A 27,822-nucleotide genomic window follows, 5' to 3' on the forward strand; every position below is an offset into this window, starting at 1 on the left:
AGGACATAAAATTAGGTAGGCGGAGTAAACAGAACAGAATGCTGGGAGAAAGAAGCTGAGTCAGGGAGTCGCCATGGTTCTCCCACTCCAGACAAGACGCAGGTTAAGATCTTTCCTGGTAAGCGCACCTCGTGGTGCTACATAGATTATTAGAAATGGGTTAAGAGGCTGAAACTAATGGACCAGACAGTGTTTAAGAGAATACAGTTTCTGTGTAATTATTTCAGGTAAAGCTAGCTGTGCGGGTAGCCGGGTGCCGGGAAAATAGCCCGCCGCTCCTAACACAACAATGACTTCTCTATGTTCCATGGGAAACAGAAATATGCAGTGGTAGAAAGTCAGTTCGTTTGCTTTGGCCTAAGTAGAGTAAACAGGAAGGCACACTACAATCTGAGTAAGAGGTGGGTAGGGCACACTGCTGTGACCACATCTCTAGATGTTTCTGCAGTGCGTCTTCCCTCTCTGGACACCTTCCACGTTGAACGTAGGGCTTTCTTGTCTTTTTCAGTGTTACCCAGTGTTTCATCTTTATGTCTCTTACTTCATAATGATATCCAATCCCAGAGGAAAAGGAGAAGCAAGTAGCTGAAGGTCTTCAGACAAATTTGGACTAAGACGAGCCTAAATAAGTGAGAGGCTGTCTGGCAGAAATCAGTCTTTCTCAGGTCACAAATCCTTACAATTAGGAAATATGCCTGTTTTAGTTACTTTTCTATTGCTGCGATAAAACACCATGACAAAAAGAGACTTGAGGGGGACAGGGGAAAGGAATTGTTTCAGGTTACACTTCCATATCACAGTGCGTCACTAAGCAAAGTCAAGATAGGAGTCACTGAGGCTGTGGAGGAACACTGCTTACTGAGTTGTCCTCGAGGTGTGCTTGGCTTGTAGTCTGCTTTCTGTTACAATTCAGGACCGCAACAAAGACAGCACTGCCCACAGTGAGTCCTCCCACATCAATCATGCATCAGGATCCTGATGGGGCATTTTCTCAGTCAAAGCTCCCTCTTCAGAAAGGGCTCTAGCTTATGTCAAGTTGTCATAAAACTAACCTGCACAAGTGACCCATTATCAACCTGATACACAAATGCATCACTATTCAACTATAACCTTTCCTTTCTTGTTCACTCTAGGATTTCATAAAAGTATCAAGACCTCAATATAAAACACATTCCAAACGTTAAAAGTCCCCATCTTTAAAACAAAGTCTCTTTAAATGTCCAAAGTCTCTTTAAAATTCTAAAGTCTTTTAACTGTGGACTCCTGTAAAATAAAAATTGTAGCTAAATACTTTCTCTTCAAGAGAAAGAGCAAGGGCACGGTCCCAGTCAGCCCAGATCAAAACCAGGATCCAGCAGTGTCAGGCTCAGCATCAGGTTTCTCGGACTCACCGTCTTATAGACTCCAAAGGTCTTGAAACAGCCGACGCAGCGCACACAGCACTTCCCCTAGGTTTGGGGAGTGGTTGTAACTCATGGCAATTTTTAGAAAGAAAATATTTAATTGTGGTGGCTCACTCGCAGTTTCAGAGGCTCAGTCCATTACTATCTTGATGGGAGCATGGCCGCCCGCGTGCAGGCTGACGTGGTGCAGGAGCAGTAGCTGAGAGTCCTATAACTTGCTGGCAATAGAAAGTTGACTGAGACACTGGCTGGGTGGTATCCTGAGCAGAGGAAACTGCACAGCCCGCCTCCACAGTTTCTGTCACACTTCCTTCAACAAGGCCTTACTCAGCCCAGCCAAGCCACACCTCTTAATAGTTCCACTCCCCATAACATTATGGGGGCCCATTACACTCAAACTTTAGCTCAGTTTTAACCCCCCCCCCCCGTTCTTGTGGCCCTGGCACATTTGAACCATCAGGAGCTTTGACTATCTGCATGAGAGTTGCACAAAATTGTGCCATCAACATGCTGCCACTGCAGAGAGAAGGTCTCAGTAGTCACTCCTGCTCTCTGAGGGTTTATAGTGGTTGCTGAGTATATGTGTATGTGTGTGTGCGTTCACGTGCATGTGTATGTGTACTCGTGCATGCATGTGCCATTTTTGTCAGTGGGTAAATTGCCTATACTCTTGTAAGGAACCCCTTCCCCCCATGTTCCTGCAGACAACCCTTATTACACCCATGGTGTAACACACAAAAGGACATGGAAGTGGGAGGGAGCTCCTTCAAAAGAGCAAGGGGGTCAGCAGATGGGATGGATAAAAAGGGCATCAGGGAATGAATGGGACCAAAGTGCATCCAGGTACGAAAATGTCGTGAGGAAATCCATTACTACACATAACTAATATGTCCTAAAAACCTTTAGAAAGAGAGGAAGTAAAGATGTCCTTATGTATTTAAGTGGAAAACATGACTCAGTTAACTGATATTGCCTTTTATATAGAATTTATAAATCATATGCTACATATTTTAAGTACATATATATTTAAATAAGTTGTTTGATAACAATACAGAAAAGCATTTTAATTTCTCACCTATAGTAGAAGTACCTTTTGTTTTAAGTAAGTATTCATTCTTCAGTAAACCAACACCCAAGTTTGGAAGGGAATCTTTAGGAAGGACTGAATGAAGTCTGTACTACCTGGGACAGCTTGAGCCATCTTTTCTGTACAGCTCTCGAACTCCCCACCCCTGCCCACTGAGGGGCTGTTACAGGCCAGGGCAAAGGGAGACACCAACAGTATGCTGACATGCTACAAAGCTCAGACTTCCCGAGGAAAGATGCAGCAATCCTCCAGGACTAACCAGCTGCATCCTATCTTTCAGCTAAACTCTTTCAATTAGATGATGTTCTCCCCAATTTCATCACAAAACTTTGCCACAGAAATGCTCATATTCTGCATAAAACTGTTTACAAGAAAATGTGTTAGGATATTTTTATGAAATGAGAGATACAGGTATCTTTTCCAGGTCAACTTTGTAAACTCAGTCTGTCTTTTTTCTAATTTTAAATTTTATTTTATGTATATAGTGTTTTGTCTGCACATGTTGATGTGCCTCACACACATGTCTGGTGCCCACATAGGCCAGAAGTCGAGTGGAACTGAGTGGTGGTGCTTGTGAGCCATCATGTGAAGGCTGGGAATCCACCCCCAGCATCAACTTCCTCCAAAAGAACAGCTAGTGCTCTAAACCACTGAGCCATCTCTCCAACCTCCCTGATTTGCTTTTCAAAATCTGAAGGAAAGACACTTGAACAGAACAGGCATGTACTCGAGTGTCAGGATTCTAGGTATAGACATTTGCAGTGAGAGACCAGAGCAGACCAAGTATTACTAAGTACTCTTTAGATTACATAAAGATCAAAATGCATGCAAGGCTGGTAATTTCTGTGCATACACTGTGCAGCTACTAATCCTAAGTATGTGTCTCTGTCTCTCAGGAGCTCCTCATGTGTTCCCTGCTCTTTGATTTTTCCATTTTGTAGAACTACGATAAGATCTACATTCTGTACTGTGTAGAGTCTGTGAGCCACCACTAGGCAGGTCCTCCCTCTCCAGGCTTTTTCAAGGGCATGCTGAACCACCTGGAAAAGAAAAGGACCAAGTGACTGCCAGTTTGGAGCAGATGTTCATAAGTATGCCAAAGCTCAGCCATTAAAGTAATATAATGATATTTTTTGTTGCACTTGCTTATTCCCAGAGGAAATGTCAAAATGTGGTGGTTTGAAAGAAAATGGGCTCCTAAGGCAGTGGCGCTATGTAGGGCCAAAATTATCTCAGGGCCTGTACCTCGGAGGCCTATGAGACAGAAAAGGCCTGGCTCAAGTTCAGGGCCTATACTCTGAGGCCTGTAGGGCCGAGAAAAGCCTGGCTCGAGTTTGAGTGAGGATGAGACAGCAAAAACTAGGTAGCCGCTCCTCTAGCCCGGGGGAGAGTATGGCTGCCTCTCATTGGCTGGAGGCACCCTTACGTCACAGAGTGTCCCTTAACCTTTATAAGCAGACACTCACAGTAATAGACTGAGTTCCTGCTTTGACTCCACTCCCTATTGCATCTGATTGTCCTGCATTGTGGGGCTGCAGGCATGGGCAGATAGCACACTCACCTTTCCCTGAGAAATAAGGAGGCTCAGGAAGCCTAGCATCACCTTTAGGAACTGTGGCCTTGTTGGAGTAGGTGTGCTATCATTGAAGGTGGACTTTGAGGTCTCATGCATGCTCACGCCACACCCAAAAAGACAGACCGCTCCCAGTTGTCTGCTTATCAAGATGTAAAACTCAGCTCCTTCTTCAGCACCATGTCTGCCTGTATGCTGCCATGCCCACTATAACAATGGACTGAACCTCTGAACTATAAGCCACCCAATTAAATGGAGAAAAAATACTCAGAAGAGGACTGGGTTCGAAGAGCATTATGACAGCAGGTGTAATTGGAATGGTTATATAGGTAAGGAGATGGTCCAAAGCTCAATGGCAGGATTTCCATACCCGTGTCTCTTCGCCACCTCATTTTGTTCTCACTGCAGAAAATGTGGGGCAGTAGGATAAGCAGAATGGTCTCCCTAGAGCAGTTTCTTGCTTCAGACACAGACTAGTTGGTTTCGTACCAATTGAGAAGAAGTAACTGAAAGAGGACATCTTCCTCGAATTTTCTTGACTGGACATTCAGATTTAAACTCATTTTGATAGGAGAGAGATTCAGAGGAGAAAGCCTCTTCAGAACCTGATTGCTTGGCTTCAACCCTCTCTCTGCCATCTCTAGGACTTCATTTACCCAAACTGACCTTGGTCTTCATGATACTGCCCACTCCCATTTGACATGAAAAGACACAAGAAGGTGGTACCTTCTCGGGCTGAAGTGGCTCCATCCAGCAGTAAAATTTTTGGCTTTCGGAGAAGAGCCCTTGCAATAGCCAGTCTTTGTTTCTGGCCACCAGAGAGCTGCACTCCTCTCAGTCCAACTTGAGTGTTGTATTTCTGTTTCAGGAACATGCCATTAACAAAGAAAGCACTTTAACAACTGTGGGAGACAGACATCTAAGCAGTTCAGATTTCTCTACTCTTGAAAAGGGGAGTCCCAACAACAGCTGAAATCTATTCTAGGTTCTTTCTGCACCCCTGACCTGATCCCCAGGAGCAAACCTTTGCTGTTAGACTTCTCTAAAGGAACTTTCTGACTTCCTTTCTAGTGTCTCCTCTCTTCCTTTCCTTTCATTCATTTCCATTATTGAGATAGAGTCTCACACAAGCAGGCTGGCCTTGAAGTCTCCATGTAGCCAATGATTGTCCTGATCTTCTGACCCTCCTTTATCACCTCTTGAGTATTGGGATTAGAAGCCTTGCCAACATTCTCTGTTTATGTGGTACTGGTGATTGAACCCATGACATCGTATCCTAGGCAAGCAAATTACCAAGTGAGCTCCAGCTCAAGTTCCGAAAACGGAAACCTCAGAATTAAAGCACAAGGGGAAGAAAGTTCTTGATGAACACAGTTGAATTTATACTACCAGTTCAAAACATTTAAAACTACCAGGCAAAACATGAGGTTTCCTTCTTCGTGCTAATCCTCTACGAGCATGTCTGCAGATGGCAGGATGCAGTCCTCCCTGGGTACGTGTCTTCTGCAAGTCAGAGAGGCTGGCATTTGTGTCCCCTCCACACCGGATGCTCAGGATCACTTTCCGCCCCTCTCAGTGTCTCCACAGTGTTCCTACCACTGCTTCAACACAAACATCTGTCCTCATCAGGGGCCGTTCTCGTTCTTCTGCTTTTTCCCTTTTTGAGCCAGGGCCTCGAGGAAGTCAATCTTGAATTTGTTGTATAGTTGAGACTGCTCTTTAGTGCCCCTCCCTCTACCTCCCAATGCTAGAATTATCATATACAGGACCACACCCACACCCATAATGCTCTATGAATTCCTGGAAAAGCGAGCAGAAGACTAGCTTTCTACTGCTTCCCTATCTCTTTTAGTTAATTAATTAATTAATTAATTAATTAATTAATGTTTATGGTGTTGTGCCTGCCTGTGTGTCTGTAAACCACTCTGTGCAGTGTCCTTGAAGGTCAAAAGAGTGCTTCAGATTCCCTGGAATTGGAGGTTCTCCTAACTCCCTGTCTCCATCACTCTACGTCATCACTTTCATTGCCTCCGAATGAGTAAATATCCAGATCTAATCATTCCTATGCACAAGCCTTCGGGAGGTCTTAGCAGCTATTAAGGGTAAAATTCCTTTGCTTGCTGGACGGTTAGTCTTGATTACCCACTAATCTAGACAAGGCATGGGAAAGGAGTCCCAGTGAGGGATTGTTCAGATCAGGGTGGTTTGTGGGTGTGTCTTTGGGTTATCTTGGCTATTTTAACTGAGGTGGGAAGACAAACTCACTGTGGGTGGCAGCCTCCCTTGGAAGGGGGCCTGTTATGTGAGTAGAGAGATGGAGTTGAGCACCTTGGACGCATTCTTTGTTCTCTGCTCTTCACTGTTCAGATTCCTGCGGCCTTGACTTCCCCCAAGGTGGTGGGCTGTAACCTGGAACTGAGAGCCAAATGAATCCTTTCTACCTTAAAGCTTTCTTCAGGGTATTTTACAGAAGCTGGAGGAACCAGACTTGCTATTTAAGTGTTCCATCACACCGCCACACACTCTTAAATGCTACACTTGTGTATCTTCTTTTCCCTAGTCCAACCCCTATCTAGATCCATTCTTACTTATGACCTTTTTGATGTACACTGTCTTGGTGAGTTCTGGGATTTCAAGTGTGAGTCCCCCAGTGGGGACCACATCAGTTGTCTCTGTCACCATCCCTTTGCTCAGATCATATCCATGGGCTCACAGCAAAGAGGGTTCTTTGTGAGCGTCAGTGATTTCTGTATGTGTAGGACTGCACTCTGGTTGTCAGCCATCTTCCACAAGCTCAGTGCTTTGCAAAGAGTCAGGCTGAGTAGCTGCGTGTTGAGTTATAAAATTAATTCCCAGCTGTTTTTGTAGGGATGAGGAAAGGAAGTACAGATTTTGAGCTATGAGGACACGGCAGACAGGTGAGTACATACATTTGAAAGAAAGGTAAAATAAGTCCTCAGAGACTGATAGGGTGGCAACCATTAAACTGGCTAACTAGTTCCTGAAGGAATAAGATCACTAGAATCTAGCTGTCTGGGAAGAGTGCAGTACCTGCTGTATGTGGAGCTTTGTCATAGTTAGGATTACCAGAAAAACTAGCCTTGTCTTTCAGAGTTTTACATTGATACTGAGGTCTTATATTTAGACAGATGTTGATTGAAATAGTTTGTTTGCTTTAGAAAATCTATTCTTGGCCAGGAGAGGTGCCACATACCTTTAATTTCTGTACTTTTGAGGCAGAGGCAGGTGGATCTTTGTGAGTTACAGGCCAGTCTGATCTACATAGTTAGTTCCAGGTCAGCTAAAACCACATAGTGAGATCCTGCTTTTTAAAAAAAAAGCTTCTGGTAGTGGTGCCCACCTTTAATTCTAGTGTCTGGGAGGCAGATGCAGGCAGATCTCTGTGGGTTTGAGGGCAGCCCGATCAAGCACAACCAGGGCTACACAGAAAAATGCTGTCTTGGGACCGGGTGATAGTGGCGCAAGCCTTTAATCCCAGTACTCGGGAGGCAGAGGCAGGTGGATCTCTGTGAGTTCGAGGCCAGCCTGGTCTAGATGAGCTAGTTCCAGGACAGGCTCCAAAGCCACAGAGAAACCCTGTGTGGTTATTTAGGGTGTGAACTAGCTGGGCAGCTGGGACGAACAAGTGGGCCCTCTCCATAAAACACACACACTCTCTATCTGAAGGAAACACAGTAAAGTTCAGAGAGACACCATGTCTTTTAGTTCATACCACCACTGAGGCAGAGTGCAGCACAGAAAGACGTAACATGTGAAAGCCCAGCACATTAATATGTGTGGCTATCAGACTTGGAAAAAAAATACATGAAATTGTCAGGTTTGTTTTTTACATCTAACCTTGTACATCAAATCAGAACTCAGCAGCTTTGTGGCTCAGGATTTCGTCTGTTTTCTTACCCTGGGAGGCCTTCTATGGAGGAATGGATGCGGGCTGCATCGGCAACTTCTTTGATCTCCTCTGAGAGCACCATGCGGCTACTAGCACCATAGGCAATGTTCTCAGCGATGCTGCAGTTGAAGAGCATAGGCTCCTGGGAGACGACGGCTGTCTGTGAACGCAGCCACTGCACGTTCAGTTCCCTTACATCAACACCATCAAGCAGCTGCAGGAAGAGACTGGAGACTAGTTTGGTAAGATCCAGCAGCCGTGTCATATTACACTTCATGGTATACATACAGAAACACATAATAACTAGAAGCCTAGAAATTCAAGCTATTTTGCGAAGTGTACATTGCCAAAGGACGGTTCATAAATCACCCGCTGGCCAGCAGCACTCAGCTGCCAGCTCATTGAAAGGTTGATTCCAAACATACACTTCTAGAAATGACCACAGAGATTGGAGTTTATCTAGTCCTCTGTCTTGAAGTAAAATATAAAATGATCAACGCCCCCTTCGGGTGTAGCAACACTCCATTACTGATGTCCAACAAGAGTGTTGGCACACGTTGATAAGCAAGTCCACCTGTAGAGATGGGCACACTCCCACAGTCAGCTGTTTGATGAACATGCCTTCTGTGTGCCCAGGACTCTTGGCACTGAGAAAGTAATACAGTTCAAAACTCCCTGTGACCATGATAGTATATATTCTAGCCGACAGCCATTAATGACACCAACAACTCAGAAAGGGAAGGTGACATGAAGACAGGGTAATCGGACAGAGATAGACTGAGGCAGAAGATGTTTAGGATGGCCATGGAAAGTGACTTTGAGATGAGACACAGGCAGCACTTGAGATATAGTGAGTAGGTGAGGGGAACTGCAGTAAGGAAGAAGATAGAAGTTGGGGAGATGGATATTCAGCACTCAGTGAGAGACATGAGGAGAGGAAGTTGGGAAAAGGAGTTAGGGGCCAGACAGTGAAGGACTTTCATGGTGTTAAATCTTGCTTTTGCTTAGTGGGGAATCATTCTCCAATGGTTTCAAGCAGGGAGAGTGTATATGCTACCTGAAAATAGACAGATGCCACCTAGTTCAAGGGAGTTTTATGTACTGCTCTGCTTTCCAAATGTTTGTTGATAATCCATAATGGGGAAAGACTGCAGATTATAGGAGAATAGGGCTAGCATGACAGCCTGAACTTTTAGTGAACTATAACTCTCTGAGGGAATAAGCTTTGTGTGTATGAGAAGGGGAGGAGGTGGGGGAGATGCAACAGTGGTGAGAGACAGTAACAGGGACTGGAACACGGGCACACAAGATCCAGTAGACACAAACAAGGTAAAGAAGGTAATCGTCGGGTTTAAAGGAGGAGGAAATCGTTTCTTTTTGAGATCAGGACTCTCAGCTTAGTGGAGATTAATTGGAAAATACCTTAGTCTTGCAACAGGTCTTGATAGATGGGGGAATCAAGGCCCATGAGATCAGCCAAGGGGTGGAAACCATTATCAGTCTTAAGCCAGAAGGTGTAGGGAGCTGTGATACTGTATGAAGAAAACCTAGCTTTCCCTCACACCCATATTCCAAAAGAATCCTACAGCTTCTAAGGTAAAAATCATGGTTGTCAGGAAAGCTCAAGACACCATGGGTCATTTGTACTTAATTTCAAAGTCCTCCCCACTAGTTTTGATCTGGACCTGATGTTTTCTTTGCCAAAAGCAGAGCAGAATTTTTTTGTTTTTTGTTTTTTAGGTTTTGTGTTTGTCTACTGGGTAAACCTAGACTTCCCTGCACATTTAAGGCTTTATCACTATCCCCCAGCTTAGGTAATTTAAGTCCATCTTACCACTTGTCCTTTCATGGGGTCATAAAATCTTTGCAGCAGTTGAACACAAGTGCTTTTTCCACAGCCACTGCTCCCATCAAAATGCCACAGTCTTCCCTTTCTTAATGCTGATGAGGGACAGGTAATGGAGGATGGGAACTTTGGGGCGACATGGATAGAAGAAAGAGACTTCTCGAAATTCTAAATTCTCTTTGCAGGTGTCCTATGAAAGGAGGAGATATTTACAGGGACTTTGGAAGGTTGCACCCCATGGCCATACCCTGAGTAAGTACTGCCTATAAACTGGACTTGCTTCCACACCATTTCCATTTTAAACTCATTGTCTCCAGAGAGCTGCTACCCGATGGCTGGACCTCAACAGCATCTGTGTTTTATGCGTGTGGTTCTCACTACTGTCAGTGGTGGACTACCTTCCCCCAAATCATAGGTTCCTTCAGTTAGGCCACAGCCAGGTCTGTTGACTAGTTGACCAGCTTTTCTAACTAAACTTCTTCTTTTATTAAATTTATTATATTTTTGAAAACCCTTTACTGCTTAACTCAGAAATGCCAGGCCATATCAACTCTGTGCGTACCTTTTATTTTGAAAACTTGACTATGTTTTATAGTTAATATGTGCTATGCTTTGAACTCCGATCTATATATTTAGTTGGTCATCATTTGGCAGTAATACTCAGATAAAAGTTTAGTTTTCTCTGTTTTTTTCAAACTCTTTAGTCATTGGTGATTTTCATGTAAACTAACACTTTTCTCTGCCAATGATATTCTTTAAAAAGTTTCCAGAACTATAAGTAGAGTATATTAACTGTTTTATTTTTATTTATTTTTGCTCTGGTTTTTACTTTGTTTATGTTAAGCCTTTCTCTCTCTTTTCTCCCCTCCTTTTCCCTTCTTGTTCTCTTCTTTCCCCTCTCCCTTCCCGTGTGTGTGTGTGTGTGTGTGTGTGTGTGTGTGTGTGTGTTTCTGGAGGTCAAGGTCAGAGCTTCATACACGCTAAACACATACTCTACCATGGAATAACACACTCTAATTTTATTAAAGTGTGTTTGGCTTTTGCTATCAAGGTAGACATAGACTAAGGCTGGATTTTCAGACAAATCCCTTCTTCCTAGTCAGGTTAATCATCATGTATTGTATTCTGAACCTAGGGGGAAAAGCACAAAGGATGTTTGACTGGGAAGGGGGCTCTGTGGAGGAACACTTGCTTAGCATTCAAGAAGCCCTGGGTTAGGTCCCCAGTTCTATGTGTGCTGGGTCACATTTTTGTGTCCCTAGTATTTGGCAGGTGGGTGTGGGAGGATCAGAAGCTCAAAGATAACTTTTAGTTACATAATGGGTGTGAGGCCAGCTTGCACAACAGATGTGAAATCCTGTCTCAAACACAAACAAAAAAATATACACAAAATATGCTTAATGTTGGGTAGGTGTGGTGCACCTCTTTAGTCCCAGCACTCAGGAGGCAGATGCAGGCAGATCTCTGTGAGTTTGAGGCCAGCCTGGTCTACAGAGCGAGTTCCAGGATAGGCTCCAAAGCTACACTGAGAAACCCTGTCTCAAACCCCCAGCTTGCCTCCACAAAAAAAGCAATGTATCTAGCTCCAAAGTATTTAGGTCTCTGATGCTTCTTTTTCAATACTCATGGTCTCTTAATGTTTGCAGTTAAACTTATGTGTACAATTTAATAAATATTCAGTTGCCCTTTTCCCTCTTATGTAAATACATTTCCCATGAAAACTTATGTTTGACATAAAAGCATTATTACCTTGCAGATGTGATTAGAGAAAAAAATGAAATTTAGCCAACATTCATGAAAGACATGCAAGACCAAAACCATTGCTCTAAATATATTTTGACTTAGTAATCAATCTCTCATAGAACATTCTATGACATAGGGCATATAAGCTAAAGATTTCTTTTAACATAATATATACTTTAAGAGTAGAGGTGAGAGAGAATCCATTCTAGGGGCATTCTTTGTCCTTTGTAGTGCTAAAATTTGTCCATACAAACTTCTGGCACCTGATCTTAGAATATTCTATAACAGCAATACTCATACTAAGAAAGTGAACGCGTAAACTCTAGTTGCATTTACTAGTTTTTCCCCACTTGACTACAGCTGTCCATAGTTGGTTTCTTTTTCAGCAAAGCAAACAGATGTGCAGCTCCAACTTTGGCTTTGGAATATTCTGGAGTCCAAACAAGTGTTTCTCCAATGGCTATAGCACCATATGCAATGGCAGTAAAAACTCTGTTGAAAGACAAGACATCAGCAGAACTTGGGAGAAAAGGAAGAGTGGACAGAAGACAGATAGCATTCCTGATGCTGAGGGCTCAACAATGGCTTCTCTTTGGAGCTCCCTGCCAGGTGCTCTGTAGGGCAAAACAACCTTTGAATTTGAGTTATCTCAAAAATTCCTCTTTTGATTAGTTATCAAAGATTCCAATCAGTGAATGTGAAACCTTTCAGCCACTTTGATACAAGGTGTGCCTGTTAGGAGATTTGGCAGAGAATGCACTGACAATAGGGAGAATGTGTCCCTGGTGGTGAGGTCTGACGCAAGGCCCTTCTTTGTTTGCCTGCAATGTAGTTACACAGGTGACTGAAGCTGAGCTTAGATTAATCCTCTGCCTTAGAGATAAACTGTTTAGAGAGCAAAGTATGGACTTGCACTTTCTTCCCCTTTCTGCAGTGACCAAAGGATACTTCAACCAAGCCTGAAGGAGAAGCTGTGTGATCTTGGAGTTTGTTGTAGATTCTGATCTGTTTCGGCTGTGTGATCTTGGAGTTTGTTGTAGATTCTGATCTGTTTCGACACGTGCAAACAGGCCAATGGTCTTGGAGTTGTGATCTAACATGTGGCTAAATGTTTTCCTACTATTTTTCTGTTTCATTTTAGATGTAAAAATAAAAAACAATTCAGTTACAACTGGACACAGTTCACTAGCAACATTTAAACACCAGGCCAAAGGGCATGGGGAACCCAGCTGCTGGCTTGCTTTGATCCATCACAGACCTATCTTGGAGGTTTGGCAGGGTAGTGCCTCCTTTAATCCTAGCACTCAAGAGGCAGAGACAAGCAGATCTTTGTGAGTTCAAGGCCAGGCTGGTCTACATTGCAAGCTTTTGGTCAGCAAGAACTATGTAGAGAGACACCCTGTGTCAAAAACCAAACCAAAAAACCAAGTATGTCTGGATTTTTCGTGGATGTCACCCTTTCCACTGTGTGACCTCCGGAAGGGTGGGGGCTGTAATCTCTTTAGCGACCTTGACCTTAGACCCCAAATCCAGTTACTTGTACAAAGAAACAGGACATATAAAAACAACCAGTTTACAGAGTATCTGTTGCTAAAACTACTGTTGTCAATAGTTTTGAGATACCAAATGTTTTTTCACTTTTTAAAGAAATTTTTATGATTCATAATGCCATTCAGAAACTAAATATAAAGTGTAACAAGAAGTCTTGTTGAATTTAGGTAGCATGTTAAACATGCTTGTTTGTTGTTATTTGATACAATATAATTTTATGTCACTTAAGGTATTCTTGAAATTACTATACACGCCAGGACTGTCTTGAACTTGGGATCCTCCTACCTCAGTCTCCTGAGCATTGGGGTTACAGATGTGTGTCTCTGTGCCCAGGTGTATTTGTTTTAAGTGCAAGCAAGAGTCAGGCTGGATCAAACTGAAGTCAGGATTTAACAAGTGAGGTAGGAAGAGAGCGGCACTAGGAGTGTGCTGACATGGGCCCTAAATGTACAGGGCTGGGAAACAGCCTGGAGTGTGTCTTAGTCACTGTTCTATGCTGTGAAGAGACACCGTGATCAAGGCAGACAGGGCTTCTTTGTATAGTCTTCGCTGTCCTGGAACTTGCTTTGTAGACCATGCTGGCCTTGAACTCACAGAGATCTGCCTGTCTCTGCCTAGAATTAAAGTTGTGCGCCACCATGCCCAGCTTCAAGACAACACTTATAAAAGAAAGAATTTAATTGGAGACTGGCTTGCAGTTTCAGAGGCTTGGTGCATTATTATCAAGGTAGGGAGCATGGTGGCACACAGGCAGACATGGTACAGGAAAAGTAGCTGAGAGTTCTCCTCTTGGTCCTCAGGCCCATCCCAAGTGACACACTTCCTTCAACAAAGTCACACTTCTTTATCCTAACCTTTCAAAAAGTCCCACTCCCTGGTGACAAAACTCAAATATAGGAGCCTATCTGGGTCATTCTTACTAAAACCCGCCACAGTGAGGTTTACTATGTGCCCTAATACCCATCCATCCTAAAGTTTCCACTCTGAGTCATTTTAAGCATCAGACACAGATACCCTGAAGTTTGTGTGTGTGCCAGGTCCCTCTTTAGAATGCAAGTGTTACTACTCAGAAGGGGTTTCTTTTAAGGCCTTGTTCTTGGGGAAGGGCGATGACCTGAAGAAAGGTGAATAGAGCAAGAAGTCCCACAATAGAAAGCCCCAATACCATGCTTTCTCATTGTATGAGGGGAGCTAGGACTGGCAGGCTTTATCCTGAGGTACCTAGATGGAGAGTGTGAGTTCTGTGGTGATGGGATACCTAAGGGCTAAGTCAGGGACATCAATCTTCTTGATTTCCCCCATTTGTGTTTTGTATAAAGCTAGGTCAGTGTCCACATGCCTAAACATCTGGATTGTTATTGGATTTGCCTAGACTGACTCACCTAGCAGTGAGCTAAACTCAAGCCTCTGTAACTCAACAGGCATTTACGTACAGCAACCAGGGCTGAACTCCACAATACAGTCAAACAAGCTCCTTCAAATCCTGCCCAAACTCCTGGGGCATCTGGATGGAGGGCTACCCAGAGAAATGCGCTTTCAATCTGGGCTCAGCTCACACAAAGATGAGCCACAAGAATGGTGAGATGTACCAACATATTTAGTTACTAAAGTACATTAATTCCATTAAGCAAGAAGCATACTACAGGTCATAAAAGAGTTTTTTAGTTGACACACAAATATGTAAAGAAGGAATCAAAGAAGACTCAAACAAGTTTCCAGTGTATGTAGCCCAGGCTGGACTTGAAATGAATTCACTATGTAGCTAGGAACTACATGCTCTATGCATGAAGCTTCCTTCTCAGCCAGTTTTCTCTTTTAAAATTAGTTTTTGACTGGCATAGAAAGTCATGAAGTTCATCATGACATTTTCATGTATTCTTTGACTTCATAATTTTCATATGTCTGTCTTGTTTTTGGGAAGAAATCTTAACACAGCATATGACACTCAATCCATCCTGAAACCTTTTGGGTTGGCTAGAGTGAGGAGGAAAGGTGAAGAGGGAGTTAGGAAGGAGCAGCCTAGCACTCTGAGGGGCTATCTCTTCTACTTTAGTTCTCCAACACGGAAGCACTGCATCCTCTCATCCACTGGTCCTTCTGAGCACATATGAACACTGTGAAACACCAATACCTATTGTAACTGTTAAGATAAAAACAGAATTTACAAAGTTTCTTTCAATAGAAACAATCCCCTAAAACACAGACATGAGTGGTTCCAGTTTTAACAAAAAGGATCCAAATGGGAGTGACCAGCATATTCGTTGAGCTTAATCATTGTGTCTCTCCTGAGCCCAGCTCCAGTTTGTGTTCCTGAGCTGGGTTCCCAGTATCACATCTAAATTGATGGTATTTGCCTTGCAGGTGTGACTGGATTTCTTTTCGAATCTGACTCCTAATTGTAAGCAGGAGCCAAGCATGTCTATGTTGCATGGTGGTTGTCAGAATTAAATGCATAAATGATATATGATACCTAGAAGTGTTAACAAAGGAATTTGTGTGATGTTCCTCTCATGGAATGAAGAACTACTGGGACACTCTGCTGGGAAATGAGCTTCCATCCTTTTGGAGTAATCCAGTACACAGCAGTTGTCATCACAGCGGTCGATACCCTGGAGTGTAAGGTTCTCTTCAGGTGGAACGTACAGGAGCTGTCATCCTGGACATGCTCATTGAGAGACTTTCCCTGGCTCATCCTCTTTCCCCTTCATCCAGATTGAACCCAGTGGTCCTCTCCTCCCACTCCACATCCTTCCATGATGGATGGAGGAACACTGCAAGCCACTGAGATTGACTTTGTATTCCGGAGCTTGGGAAAGTTTTCAAGTTCATGATATGATCTGACCACCTAGGAGGTAATTAGGCCAGGAACTTCCCACTTCACAAATTAGGAAACTCCAGCCTGTGAAAATGATGCAGCTGGCCCAGGATCACACAGATTTCCTTGTGAGCAGGCCTCCTGCTGACTGTGTTTCTGTCACATGCCGGTCTTTCCGGTGGTGAGCGTGGTGTCTGCCTCATGCTTTGATTCATTAGTCTTCAGCCCTGTCCTGGCATCTGCACAGCCCTGGATGTCCTCTCTATTTTGACTTCTTTCTGTAGATGCCTTCTCTGTTAATCTAAACAGTTTATGTGCCTTTTGTTCCAGATGCTGCCTAGGAAGGAGCCAGCAGAAGTGGGTCACTGTCATGCAGGGCCCAAGCAAAAAAATCTTTCCTGTTTGCTAACTAAGGTGACCGTCTCAATTTCAAAGATCAGTTCTTGTAAGCAAAGATGGATGTAAAAGCCTAATGAACTTCTTTCTAGCCCTTGGTGTTTCGAAGTCTCAGTTAGCCCTTAATATTATTAAAAATGAAGCTATCTGATTGCTACATTTAATACTGAAAGTCCAGACTAACTTTTTGTTGAGAACTATCTTTAGATTTTGAAGAACAAGTAACATACACAAACACACACACATACACACATCATATACACACATACACATACATACACACAAACACACACATACACACATCATATACACACATACATACACACAAACACACACATACATACAGACACACATATAACATACACACATACACATACACACATCATATACACACATACACACATACATACACACACTTATACGCATACACACATACACACACATCTACACATACACACATCGCGTACACACACTACACACACATACACACACAGAGAGCCTTTATTATTACTGCAATGCCCTGTCCCGATTTCTTTCTCTCTTGCCTAGATGCAGTGCTTAGTTAGCATTGTCTATGCATACTACAAAGATGGAGGTGACTCACAAACAGAGGAAAACCTGAAATGGTTGTGGTGGGAAGGTCCAGAAGCCTCTGCGGGTCACCAGAGGTATCCGGTTGGTATTCTGAAGGCACCTCAGCTAGGACTTTGCCTAGTGGCATTAATGCCAAACCTTTCATTTTTGCTTTTGGACAGAGTCTTGTTACGTAGTTCATGCTGGCCTAGACCTCACTACATACCTAGGTTGGCTTCCAACCTGCAATCCTCCTGCCTTAGTTTTCCAAGTTCTAGGATTACAGGCTTTTGGTAGGATGCCTACTTTATTAATGAAGAATGAGACAGGGAAAACTAAGCTTAGTTTGTATTCCCCAAAGTGTGCGTTAATAGTGAAATGATCAACTGTGCCTGGCCAAGCTAACAGAGAGGGGATGTTTTACTACCTTCTGAGTATGAGGCCAATCCTTAACTCCTAACCAAAAGTCAACAGAATAAAGATGCTCTGATCTTGTTTAAATGCTCATTTTAAGGAAAGCTCTCCGATTGTGGGGATGACACTAGTCAGCTTTTGTCACAGGCATGCATGCTCCCCTTTACATAAAGAGACCTTTCCCCTCAGCCACAGCAGGACAGACTAGGAATGTGTGAGGAGATTGTGCTGTGGACCCTCTGCTCACCTCCTTTTCTAAGCACGCTGCCCCTTCTGGAAGAGACTGCTTATCTGCACCTTTAATTGTAAACCTTGAAAATATACTCATGTTTTATTGGGGAAAAGTATGCTATTATTATCATCTATTTTATGTGTTATGATTGTGAGTGATGGGGGTATGAAATGTGATAGAAGGGTTAATTTTAAAGATGAAAGAAAATCACAAAGCATAACAAAAAGCAAAGAAAGAGTAGTGACAAAAAATAGGCGGCAGAGATGAAATGTCTGCTGTGTAACATGGCAGGCTGACCTCCATTGCTGTGTTTGGTGGGTCTTCTCTAGCAGCTAACATCAGACATCCTGACAGCGCAAGACTCTGGGCACGTACAGGGACTGAGGAGAGAGCACCAAGAGGACAGCACCTTCTAAGTTTCCTGGAATCTAACTTTCGGAAGACAATGTAAGGTTAATCCTGGGAGTGGCCACATGATATCAGAACCAAACCAAAGGACTAGTTCAATGAGGCCTGTGAATTGTATAAATTAATCCACGTGATTCTGGGTTTGTTTCTTGTTAATCTGACAAACTACTCAAACAGGCAAACACCTGAACTGTATTTTTACGGATCTACGTAGACAGCACTCCACATGTAAGAGTGAGGAAAATGGAACACGGACCCTAAAGGTTTCTGTTTCTTTTTTCATGATAGGAATTCACTTTGTAGACAAGGCTGATATCAAACTCACAGAGATCTACCTGCTTCTGCCTCCTGAGGGCTGGGATTAAAGGCGTGCACCACCAGCAGTGGGGTGCCATTCTCCCCCACTACCCCATCCAGCTCCGGTGCAGTTTTCAATACAGGGACTTGTTTGAGAGGAGCCTTGCCCCTAGGCAACAGTGAACAGCGGTTCCTGCCTTTACTGCTAACTGGTAAGACTTGGGAATGCTGATTTGGTGACTTGAAAAATGTTTCGTACCAGTGATTAGACAAGAATGTCCTAGGATATTTACAAATAAAGATATTTTTGTGAGAGTAGAAAATAAAAGTTATCTGAAATCACATGACTTCAAATGAGTTTTGATCATTTCTTTTGATTGAACATATCCTCAAATTACAATTACGTCCCAGCCATGGTGGAGTTCTGGGGAGGGTCAAGAGCTGTGGAAGTCAAGGAGGAGCTCCAGGGCTTCCTGAATACCCCAGGTGCAGAACAAAGTCATTATCATTAGGAACAGCGACTAGGTTTAATGTGCAGGGCACAGAGGGGTTGTTTAAAAAATTACAGAGTTTTTTGTACTTGTGTCTAACAGTGAGAACTGTGATATAAACAGCAACACTTCTGGCATTTTAGACTCAGGCAGCTGAAAAAAAAAACACTCAAAATCTTTTCAATTGCAGTAGTTAGATGTTTTTATCAAGTGGAGAAAGTCTTCATGGTATAAACAGGCCCTGAGAGCACAAGCCACTTTGGGAGGAAGCTGCAACAAGGCAGCGGCCAATTCGTGATGAGACATGTGTGTATAAGCGCTGACTTGGGTTTATACTGATGAAAGCCATCTCCTCCCGGGAAACTCCATGTAGTCTCTGAGTTCCCCAGGACACCGAGAAACCAGATTTGCTGCTGTAACCCACACTGGAGTGAGCTAAACCTGGGAGCAAGTTACTTGGGAGTTTACCACAGATCCTTTGCATTGCTTCAGTACATAATACAGTGCATGGCCCAAAATGAGTGCAACAAGTACAGTCATGCAGTGTTTCCTATCATTACACAGCACCAACAAAAACAACCTGACTTAATCATTGTACAATGGAGATGCCTGTCAAAGCAAAACTATCACAGCTCACCCTTTAAATAAACACAAATGTTACTTGCCAATTAAAAATAAAACAACACACATACTATGCATACACTTAAATGTTTTAGAAAGCCTTTGCCACAGGGGAACTAGATGAGACTCCTCCCTAAGCTAGACATGTGTGCATAACACACTACAGGGTTTAAATATTTGCACAACTCACGTGAACATGCCTTCTGGTGTCATCCGTCCAGCTCAAATCAAATAGGCTCCAAAGGGAAATCCTGCTGAATGGGCGAAATACACAAAAGCATGGCCGACCGCATAACAGCTTCCAGTGATGTGTGCTCTCTTCAAGACATTTCTGAAACACACAAATACCAAATTACGGAACGTGGATGATAGAAGGTCAATATAATAAACAGAGTGTAGAGGACTTTGAAATGCTCTAATTCTATGCATATACATTTTTCTAAGAATTATAAGGTTATCACAGAGAAGCCAGGCAATTTTCTCTACAGCTGTAGGTAGTTTACTGTAACAGCACAGCCTTTACTTTCTAATGAGTGGACATGAGTCATGAAAGAACAGCTAATGTAAGAGCTAAGGAGTGGTGGCTCAGTAGTACTTAGAAGTCTTCTCTAATTTCCAACACAGTCTTACATTAGTAGAACATAGTGACTATTAATGGGTGGTGTAGACCACAGACGTCAGTGCAAATGAGTACAAATGATCTCTGGTAAAGTAACCCAGAGAACCAGAGGCAGTGTGATGAGGAGGGCCTGTTAAATAAGCACCATGTACACATTTGTTCACACGTAAGCTCTCTTAGATGTTTAGTGTAAAAGGGTAAGCCATCCCATTTTCTTTTTTCTTTCTTCCACATGTCATTTCCTCAATGTTCTTTCAGAAATAAATTGGCCCTGTGCCAATGGTCACATGGGGGCCCTATACTTCTTTGTTGTTATCCCTTGATGTTCTTATTTTCTCTTGGTGAAGTCACTTGAGAAGTTAGGATGTGCTGTTCTTAGGAAAGAGTAACATGGAAATAGCTTAGCAAGCACCAGAGGGGTCGTCACCCTGAGCAGTGTATTTCCAGGATGAGAGCCAATAGAGTGGACTTGAGCTATCATCACCTGTGTCGGGTCTGAAGCATCTCCTCGTACATTTGCTCAAAGGCATTTTCTCGTGTTAATGATAGTACAGTACGTATGTTCTCCACAGCTTCGGTTGCAATCTTAGAAGGTGGCACAATAAAATATGAAAATAATATTAGTAATGTTAAACTCCTTGGTAGTGAATTCCTGTCTGGGGATACAGTCTTTCCAGTCAATAAGTTTTTCCTGGCAATTATTCTTACCCCCACCCCAATAAGATAAAAATTGCTTGATGGAAATTTCTTTTGAAAAGATTTAATTCATACATTTTAAGGACCTTAAGTCTTCACTGAATTTAATTTTATTTGTTTCCCCAGTGGGGAAATCAAACATTGGCAGGCATGTTCCCATGCAAATGTCTTCTTATAAATCATGAAACAGGTCTTACAAAAGATAACAGACAAGTCAAGTAAATAATTATCCCATCACAGAATTGTAAATCATAGCCAAACCGGACTCGGTAACAACCCAGCAAGGCACCACACAAAGTGGCTGCAAAATGCTTTCTAAGACAAAACTAGTTCTATTTTGAAGTCTAGAAACTCAAAAAAGCAATTCAAGTATGACTAATGTTTCTTTATGTTTATATAGTATTAAAAAAGAATGCAATGACATGAGTTTCAGAATGGGAAAGGAAAGACTTCTGTCTTAGAATACCATGTAAATCTGAGAGTGCGTTACCTTCAAAGACAGATTTTGTGTTGCCACATTTTGTTTCAGACTGCCCCTGTAGACCGCCATACAGGGCACCCAGGTGCACACCTCACATTTCTTGAAGGACATTTGGGGGTTGCCAGAGTTGACTAGATGGTTTTAAAGTACTAGGATTCTGCTCTCAGTTTTCATGTTCAGTTGTTTCAAATTCTTATTAACTTTATTAATCTCAAAGAATGCTTCACTTTTCACATATGTTGTTTACAAAGAAAATGACAAAGAATGCTGGAGTCTTGCTCTAGAGCAAAAAAGAGAAGAGCATTAATAAGAAGCTCTTTGTGATTATTTCCCACAGTCTAGAGTATAACATCACTATAGAAATTTAGAAAGTACGCTAGCTTTTTAAAATGTATATGAGTGTCTTGCTGTCTACATGTCTGCATCTGCGTACCATATGCATGCCTGGTGCCCACAAATCCCATGGAGCTGGAATTATGACAGTTGTTAGTCACCATGTGGGTGCTGGGAACTGAACTCAGTCTTTGGAAAAGCAGCAGGAGTTCTTAATCATCGAGCCACCTCTGAAGCCTCAGGAAATACTGTAGTCTTAAGAAAAACTAATAAAGCCATTTTATCTGAATAAAGAGAAACATTTGATGATTTCTTTTAGTTTACATAAGCAAAGAAGAGAAAGGCTAGCATATTTTATTATTAAAAATTTAAATTTACATAGATTAATTGATTGTGTATATGCACTTGTGTACGGGAGGGCATAAATGGGCAGGGCAGAGGGCAGCATTGGTTCTGTTCTTTTCCTTGATCAAACCCAGGTCATCAGGCTTGCCAGCAAGTGCCTTTACCTACTGAGCCACCTTGCTGGCCTGGTCTATGTTCTAAGTTGGTCTCTGGTAAGTTGACTTGCTGAAAGCAATAGGGACAGACTCAGAATGCCTAATTTAGCAGCTGTTACTTGTTGTACAATCTCGGGTTAATCTCTTGACACAAAAATGAACTATCAAAGGGCACATTTATAACAAAAGTTCATGACAGAAAAAAATGGGAAAAGAAATCTTATTAGTGTCTCAATAATTTAGAAAATGTTCAAATTATCACCATTTTAAAAACATACATGGAAGGCTAAACAACTCTTCACTGTCTCTGAGGCAAATATTTGCTAAGTAGTTCAGTTTATACAGTACAAGCAGACATTCCAAGGCTCTTTCTTTTTCTAGTGTAAGAAAAGTGGAAAGGACATCCACTCCCCTCATCTACTGCTGAGGCAGGCAGATCTTCCTGCCTGCCTCCAGCCAGAGTCCTTCCTCCTTATCCATCTCTCTTTCAAAGAGGCTGCTTCTGTCTCTCCCTTCCCCCTACTTCTCCTTTTCTCCCCTCTCTGTTTCTCTCTCTCTCTCTGCTGTTCCCCCTTCTTCCCTTCCCCTCCCATAACCCACTAAATAAATATCTAACTTCACTCTACATGGTGTGTCTATCCATCTCAGTCTCTCAGCTTCCTACCTGGGACCCGGCTGGCTGCCTTCGTGGCCTGCCGTTGTCTTGAGACCTGCTGCCCACTGCACTTTTCTTGTACATTTTGAGAAATAAAATACCCAGAATTATTGTTTGAGAACTTGTAATTATTCTGTAAATAGAAGATAGGGAATCATGGCGTTATAAAATCCCCCTTGACAGTAAGAGTAATTGCAGATGACACTGTTATGTGTGCTTGCTATCTTCTGGCTGCCATTCTAAGTGTTTTGTATAACAATGCTGTTTTGTGTAATACACAGATCTGTAAATGGATTTTTTTTTGTCATCCTTGCTTTTCAGAGGAGCAAACGAAAGGTGGCAAATGTGTATCTAACATAGTTGTGCCACATGTGTAGGACCTGGCTCAGCTCTGTTCTGAGTCCTAGACTACATTGCTGTAATATACCCACACCTCGTCCAGCACTGATCTACCTGCATTTCAGTTATGTATACAGCGCTCTGCAGATTCCTAAGAGACGAAGTTATAAACATGCGACTAGTGAGGAAAACAGAGGCTGTCCTTTACCTTTCCAGCCACCGCCGCAGTCTCAGTCGTCCCTGTCAGGTGGATGTGAGTACAGGTGCGAAGCTGAGCATCAGGAGAGTCATCTCCCACCCGTGTATGGAGGAGATAAGAACAGACAGCACCATGCTGGGCGCATCTTGGGTTATGATACCAAGTTTTGAAGTTGCTGCCTAGAATCAGACATATTTGGGGCAGGGCATGAAATTTAGAAGAATTCTTATATATTCCTGTAAAATAAGGTGTTTTTAAACTTTCACTTGGACTTAACGATTAATGAGGACACATATTTTGTGAAAACCTGGCTAAGGAATCCTTTCATTTTCCACCTTATATTCAGGATTGTCAGCCGCATAAAATGGCACCTGTTCTTACCGTGTAGGAAGACTATAGGAGCTTTGGATTATTTGAAATTAAATATGAACTGTTCTGTTGGTTTTATTTTTTATTTATTTTTTTTTTCAGATAGAATCTCTACACACAGTCCTGGCTGTCCTTTAAGTCACTGAGCAGACTGCCTCAAACTCTGAGAGATCCTCCTGCCTCGTGCTGAGTGCTGGTGTTGCATCACCATCTCCCACAAGCAGGACCTGCTTAAAAGTCACACTGAGAGGTCTTTTTAGATGTGTGGGATTTCACACTCTGATTCTAATTAAATGTCTTAAAAATTAAAGTAACAGGTTTCTTTTGTCTCATTGAAAGGTGTCCCTGCTTTCTTGCATGCACACACACATACACATACACACACCATATACATACCCTATCTCAACCCTAATTTATAGTGGATTTTCTTTAAATAACTGGTCTTATTATTACTATTTATTATTATTATTTGTGTGTGTATATGCTACCCACATGGAAAGGTCAGAGGATAGCTCTGTGAGTTATTTCTTTCTTTCCACCTTTATGTGGGTTCTGAGATTCTAGCTGGGGATTGAATGACAACTGCTGAGTCATCTTACCAGCTCCTAACTCAGAAATGACAAGTGCTGAGTCATCTTACCAGCCTCTAATTTAGAAACAATGTGAAAACAAAGCTGGCACTTGAAGAAGGAGCAGAGTGATGGGCACTGTGTACTATAATAAAGCAAAGAAGTAAGAGTGAGTTAGTCTTTCATGAAGAATTTTTTAGTGTTTGCTGTTATAAAACTGCACTGACATTTATTTGGTATTTTAAAGGAAAATAAATATCTTAATATTTAATACCATTGAAGTACCAGTTTTACAGACTTACATAATTTACATAAATTAAAATTTAAGTGCCTGGAAAACATGTTTTAAATTGCATATATAAACTTTGTAAAGATTCCATGTATTATACCTAAATAAAAGAATTCTGCTTTTTGCTTGCATAGTTATTAAAATCAACTTTTTATCTCTAAAAGATACTGGAATGAATTGTCTGTTTCTATTTTAACAAAATTTCTTTATGTAATCAGTAAAGCTGAGATTGTTGTGCAGCTTTGGCACAGTTAACTCTCAAAAGACTTCCATCAGTCTGTCTTGCTGAATCTCAGCGGTGGTGAGCCACAGGTACCTCCAGGAGTCCTAGACTGTACACTTGAGGGAGCACTGACAGACAAGAACACTTGTAGCAGAATGCAGAAGGCTCATCATCAAGGAAGATCTCTGCTGCTGTGCTTATTATCACTGCTCTGGCCATGGGCTGAAGTGGGAAGCAGTATGAGTGTGTGCGTATGTGTTTACTTACATAATCTCTCTCTCTCTCTCTCTCTCTCTCTCTCTCTCTCTCTCTCTCTCTCTCTCTCTCTCTCTCAGACAGGATTTCTCTGTGCAGCCCTGGCTGTCCTAGAACTAGTTCTGTAGACCAGGCTGGTCTCAAATTCACAGAGATCTGCTTGCCTCTGCCTGACAAATGCCGGAATTAAGGAAGTGAGCTACCACTGCTTAGCGTCTAAAATTTCTTGGGTCCAAGAGTCTCTGTAGTTCTCACAAATTCCTACCCAAGGCTACAAGACTGGTCAGTCTCCTTCTTTCCTTCTTTTTTTGTCTCTTTTCACAAGGGAGAAATAGGGATCTCCTTTCTCCTTCCTCCCCTCCTGCTCCCTCCCCTCCCCTCCACTTTTTTCTTCTCCTCTCCCCTCTTTTTCCTTCATCTGTTTATGTTTTTTTTAAATATTTATTTATTATGTATGCATGTACACCTGCAGGCCAGAAGAGGGCACCAGATCTCATTATAAATGGTTGGCTGTTGTGATCTAGCTACCCTTACTCCCCTTGATCAACAGCAGAACTTCCTTGTGGTCTGTAATTGGCAAGGATGTTTGTGTTCTTTCTGGCTGGTGGTTTTCTACAGAAGCAGTAGAGGTATAAAAGGCTTTTAGCTCAGGGCAAAATAAAGGTTGCTGTTCCTCCACCTGAAAAGAAGCCTCCATGTCTCAATCCCTGCATCTAGGCTGCCATGGTGTGGCAGTTGGCCACCATGTAGTTGCTGGGAATTGAACTCAGGACCTCTGGAAGAACAGCCAGTGCTCTTAACCTCTGAACCATCTCTCTAGCCCTTTTATGTGTTTTAACATGAGGTTTCATATTATGATTCTGACTGGCTTGGAACTTGTGAAAATATTCCTGCTTCTGTCTCCCCAAGTGCTGAGATTACTGGCATGTGATACCATGCTGACTCTTAATTTTCCTTAATAGACTTACCTCTCCATCTATAACCTATTGACTATTACAATGACTACTTTTTCCTGCTTGGCACCATCTTCACCTTGCTCTGGGTGCTCCACCCACGTTTTTAATACAATGCCTGCATGCCTGGTTCATCATATCTAGGCTCTAGCACCTACCTTCCTTTTCCCACAAAGATAGAATACCAGCATTCAGCTATTACATCCTATAGTGTTCAATGGAAAGATTAGAGGTTCTCTTTTACTCAAGTATGTGCTTTAAATAAGATATTTATCATTTTCTGTTTTATACTTAACAGATTGGTCTCATTAAGTAAGGGCATAAGTGGAAATATTAAGACAGAAAAGGAGGTGGAAACATCGTAGTGCAAGGTAAGAAAATATCCCCAAAATAATCTTTAAATAAGTAGAACCTATAGTTGCTATATAAGCACTGCATTCTTAATGTGGTGTCAGAAGCCTTCAGTCTTAGCACTCAGGAGTCAGAGGCAGAGGCAGGGGGTCTGCATAAGTTAAAGCCAGATTGTTCTGTATAGTGAATTCAGTGAATTCAAGCTATGTAGTGAGTTCAAGACCAGTGAATACTATGTAGTTAGACTCTGTCTTAACACCCTCCCTCCACTGCCACCAAAGAAAGCCCAAACAAAGAGCAATATTTCTTATGTCATATGAATGTTCCTTCAGTGGGGAACTTGATACTTAGGCAATGCACTAAAATGTTAACTCTCTTTAGTGTTATGAAGAAAAATAATAGGAACAGATTTTCACTGTGTGGCCCTGGTATAGAACTCTCAGTGTAGACCAGCATCCTTAAACTCATAGATATTCTCCTGGTTCTCTCTCTCAAGGGATGAGATTAAAGCCATGTACATTTAGTCAGGCACCTGATTTTTGGCAAAGGTGTCTAAAAATATTTATTGAAGGGAAGACATTGTTTTGACTAGTATTCATGTCAACTTGACAGGAGCTAGAGGTATCTGATTGGGGGTGGGGCTGAGTTAAGAAAAATGACTCCATCAGTTTGGGCTGTAGGCGGGCCCCTATGGCATTTTATTAATTAGTGATTGATACAGGAGGGCCCACAATGGGAGAGACGCCATGGAGCTGCCGGATACAGATGCTGGGAATCTTCTTACCCGGTAAGCCACTGCCACATGACGATACACAGATTAATAGAAACGGGTTAAATTAATGTAAGAGTTAGCCAATGAGAAGTTAGAGTTAATGGGCCAAACAGTGTTTTTTAATTAATACAGTTTCTGTGTATTATTTTGGTTCTGGGTGGCAGGGACAAACAAGGGGCCCTTTTCCTATAGATTGGCACCCACATGACCATCTAAATCCACATAAAACTGAGAGCGCTTGAAAAGGAATTCTAGACAAAAAATAATAGAGTTTAACACAGCTTCTTGCTGTTTGCTGGCAGCTTGCTGAACACCTTTAAGAGAGATTTTCCTGATTTAGCCATAGCAGGAAAAAAGCAATAGCTATCTTAAAATGCCGGCTTTCTGGGCTATGCTGCCAGGGTGACTTCTGGCTCTTTCGGGAGGCCAACTATTTGGATGGGATTTATGAGCAGACTGTTGCAGCCTGCTTAATGGTAACGTGGACCAGCTTTGTGTCTGTAACTGGAGTGGTGCACGTGGCTCAGAGACCCAAGTGGCTCCACCATGCTGAACTGTGTAGAGTGAGCAGGAAGTACCATATATATCATAGTAATAGTGCAACTTAAGTTTTAGACTGTGCATAGCAAGCAGACAGTGCCGTATATGCCCTACTAATAGCACAACTTAAGTTTTTAAGAAGCAGTTTTCATTTTAAAAAGTGCTCCTGGACAGTAAAGAATTAAAGATTCACAATAGGACAGATTCAGACATAAATGGGTCACAGTGTTGGATAAATGTACGTAGGCTTAGAAGGGAGAAGAAAAAGAGTATAGAGGGTCATAAAATAAAGTCAACGATTTAATAAAAAAGGGTATAA

At 42.3% G+C, this 27,822-nt stretch overlaps 1 protein-coding gene and 1 long non-coding RNA gene across 2 annotated transcripts in view; one reads left to right on the top strand and one right to left on the bottom strand.

Moving 5' to 3' along the window:
- Positions 1–3,290: 3,290 nt before the first annotated feature.
- The window catches only part of Abcb5 (ATP binding cassette subfamily B member 5), a 134,859-nt gene continuing 110,327 nt past the window's right edge, over positions 3,291–27,822 (bottom strand). The window contains 12 exon segments of the mRNA XM_050120827.1: positions 3,291–3,530; positions 3,957–4,057; positions 4,730–4,924; positions 7,983–8,187; positions 9,808–9,888; positions 9,890–10,013; positions 11,902–12,054; positions 19,551–19,691; positions 20,464–20,564; positions 22,661–22,699; positions 23,192–23,230; positions 23,233–23,361. Coding sequence (XP_049976784.1) covers positions 3,291–3,530; positions 3,957–4,057; positions 4,730–4,924; positions 7,983–8,187; positions 9,808–9,888; positions 9,890–10,013; positions 11,902–12,054; positions 19,551–19,691; positions 20,464–20,564; positions 22,661–22,699; positions 23,192–23,230; positions 23,233–23,361 — 1,548 coding nt within the window.
- LOC126487838 (uncharacterized) lies at positions 24,749–26,948 on the top strand. Its single transcript, XR_007588513.1, has 3 exons — positions 24,749–24,879; positions 26,139–26,211; positions 26,913–26,948. It is a non-coding gene; the product is annotated as an uncharacterized lncRNA (long non-coding RNA).

The sequence above is a fragment of the Alexandromys fortis genome, unplaced genomic scaffold (genome assembly GCF_014885135.2).
Source record: "Alexandromys fortis isolate MF-2015 unplaced genomic scaffold, M_Fortis_MF-2015_v1.1 scaffold_182, whole genome shotgun sequence".
Lineage (NCBI taxonomy): Eukaryota > Metazoa > Chordata > Mammalia > Rodentia > Cricetidae > Alexandromys > Alexandromys fortis.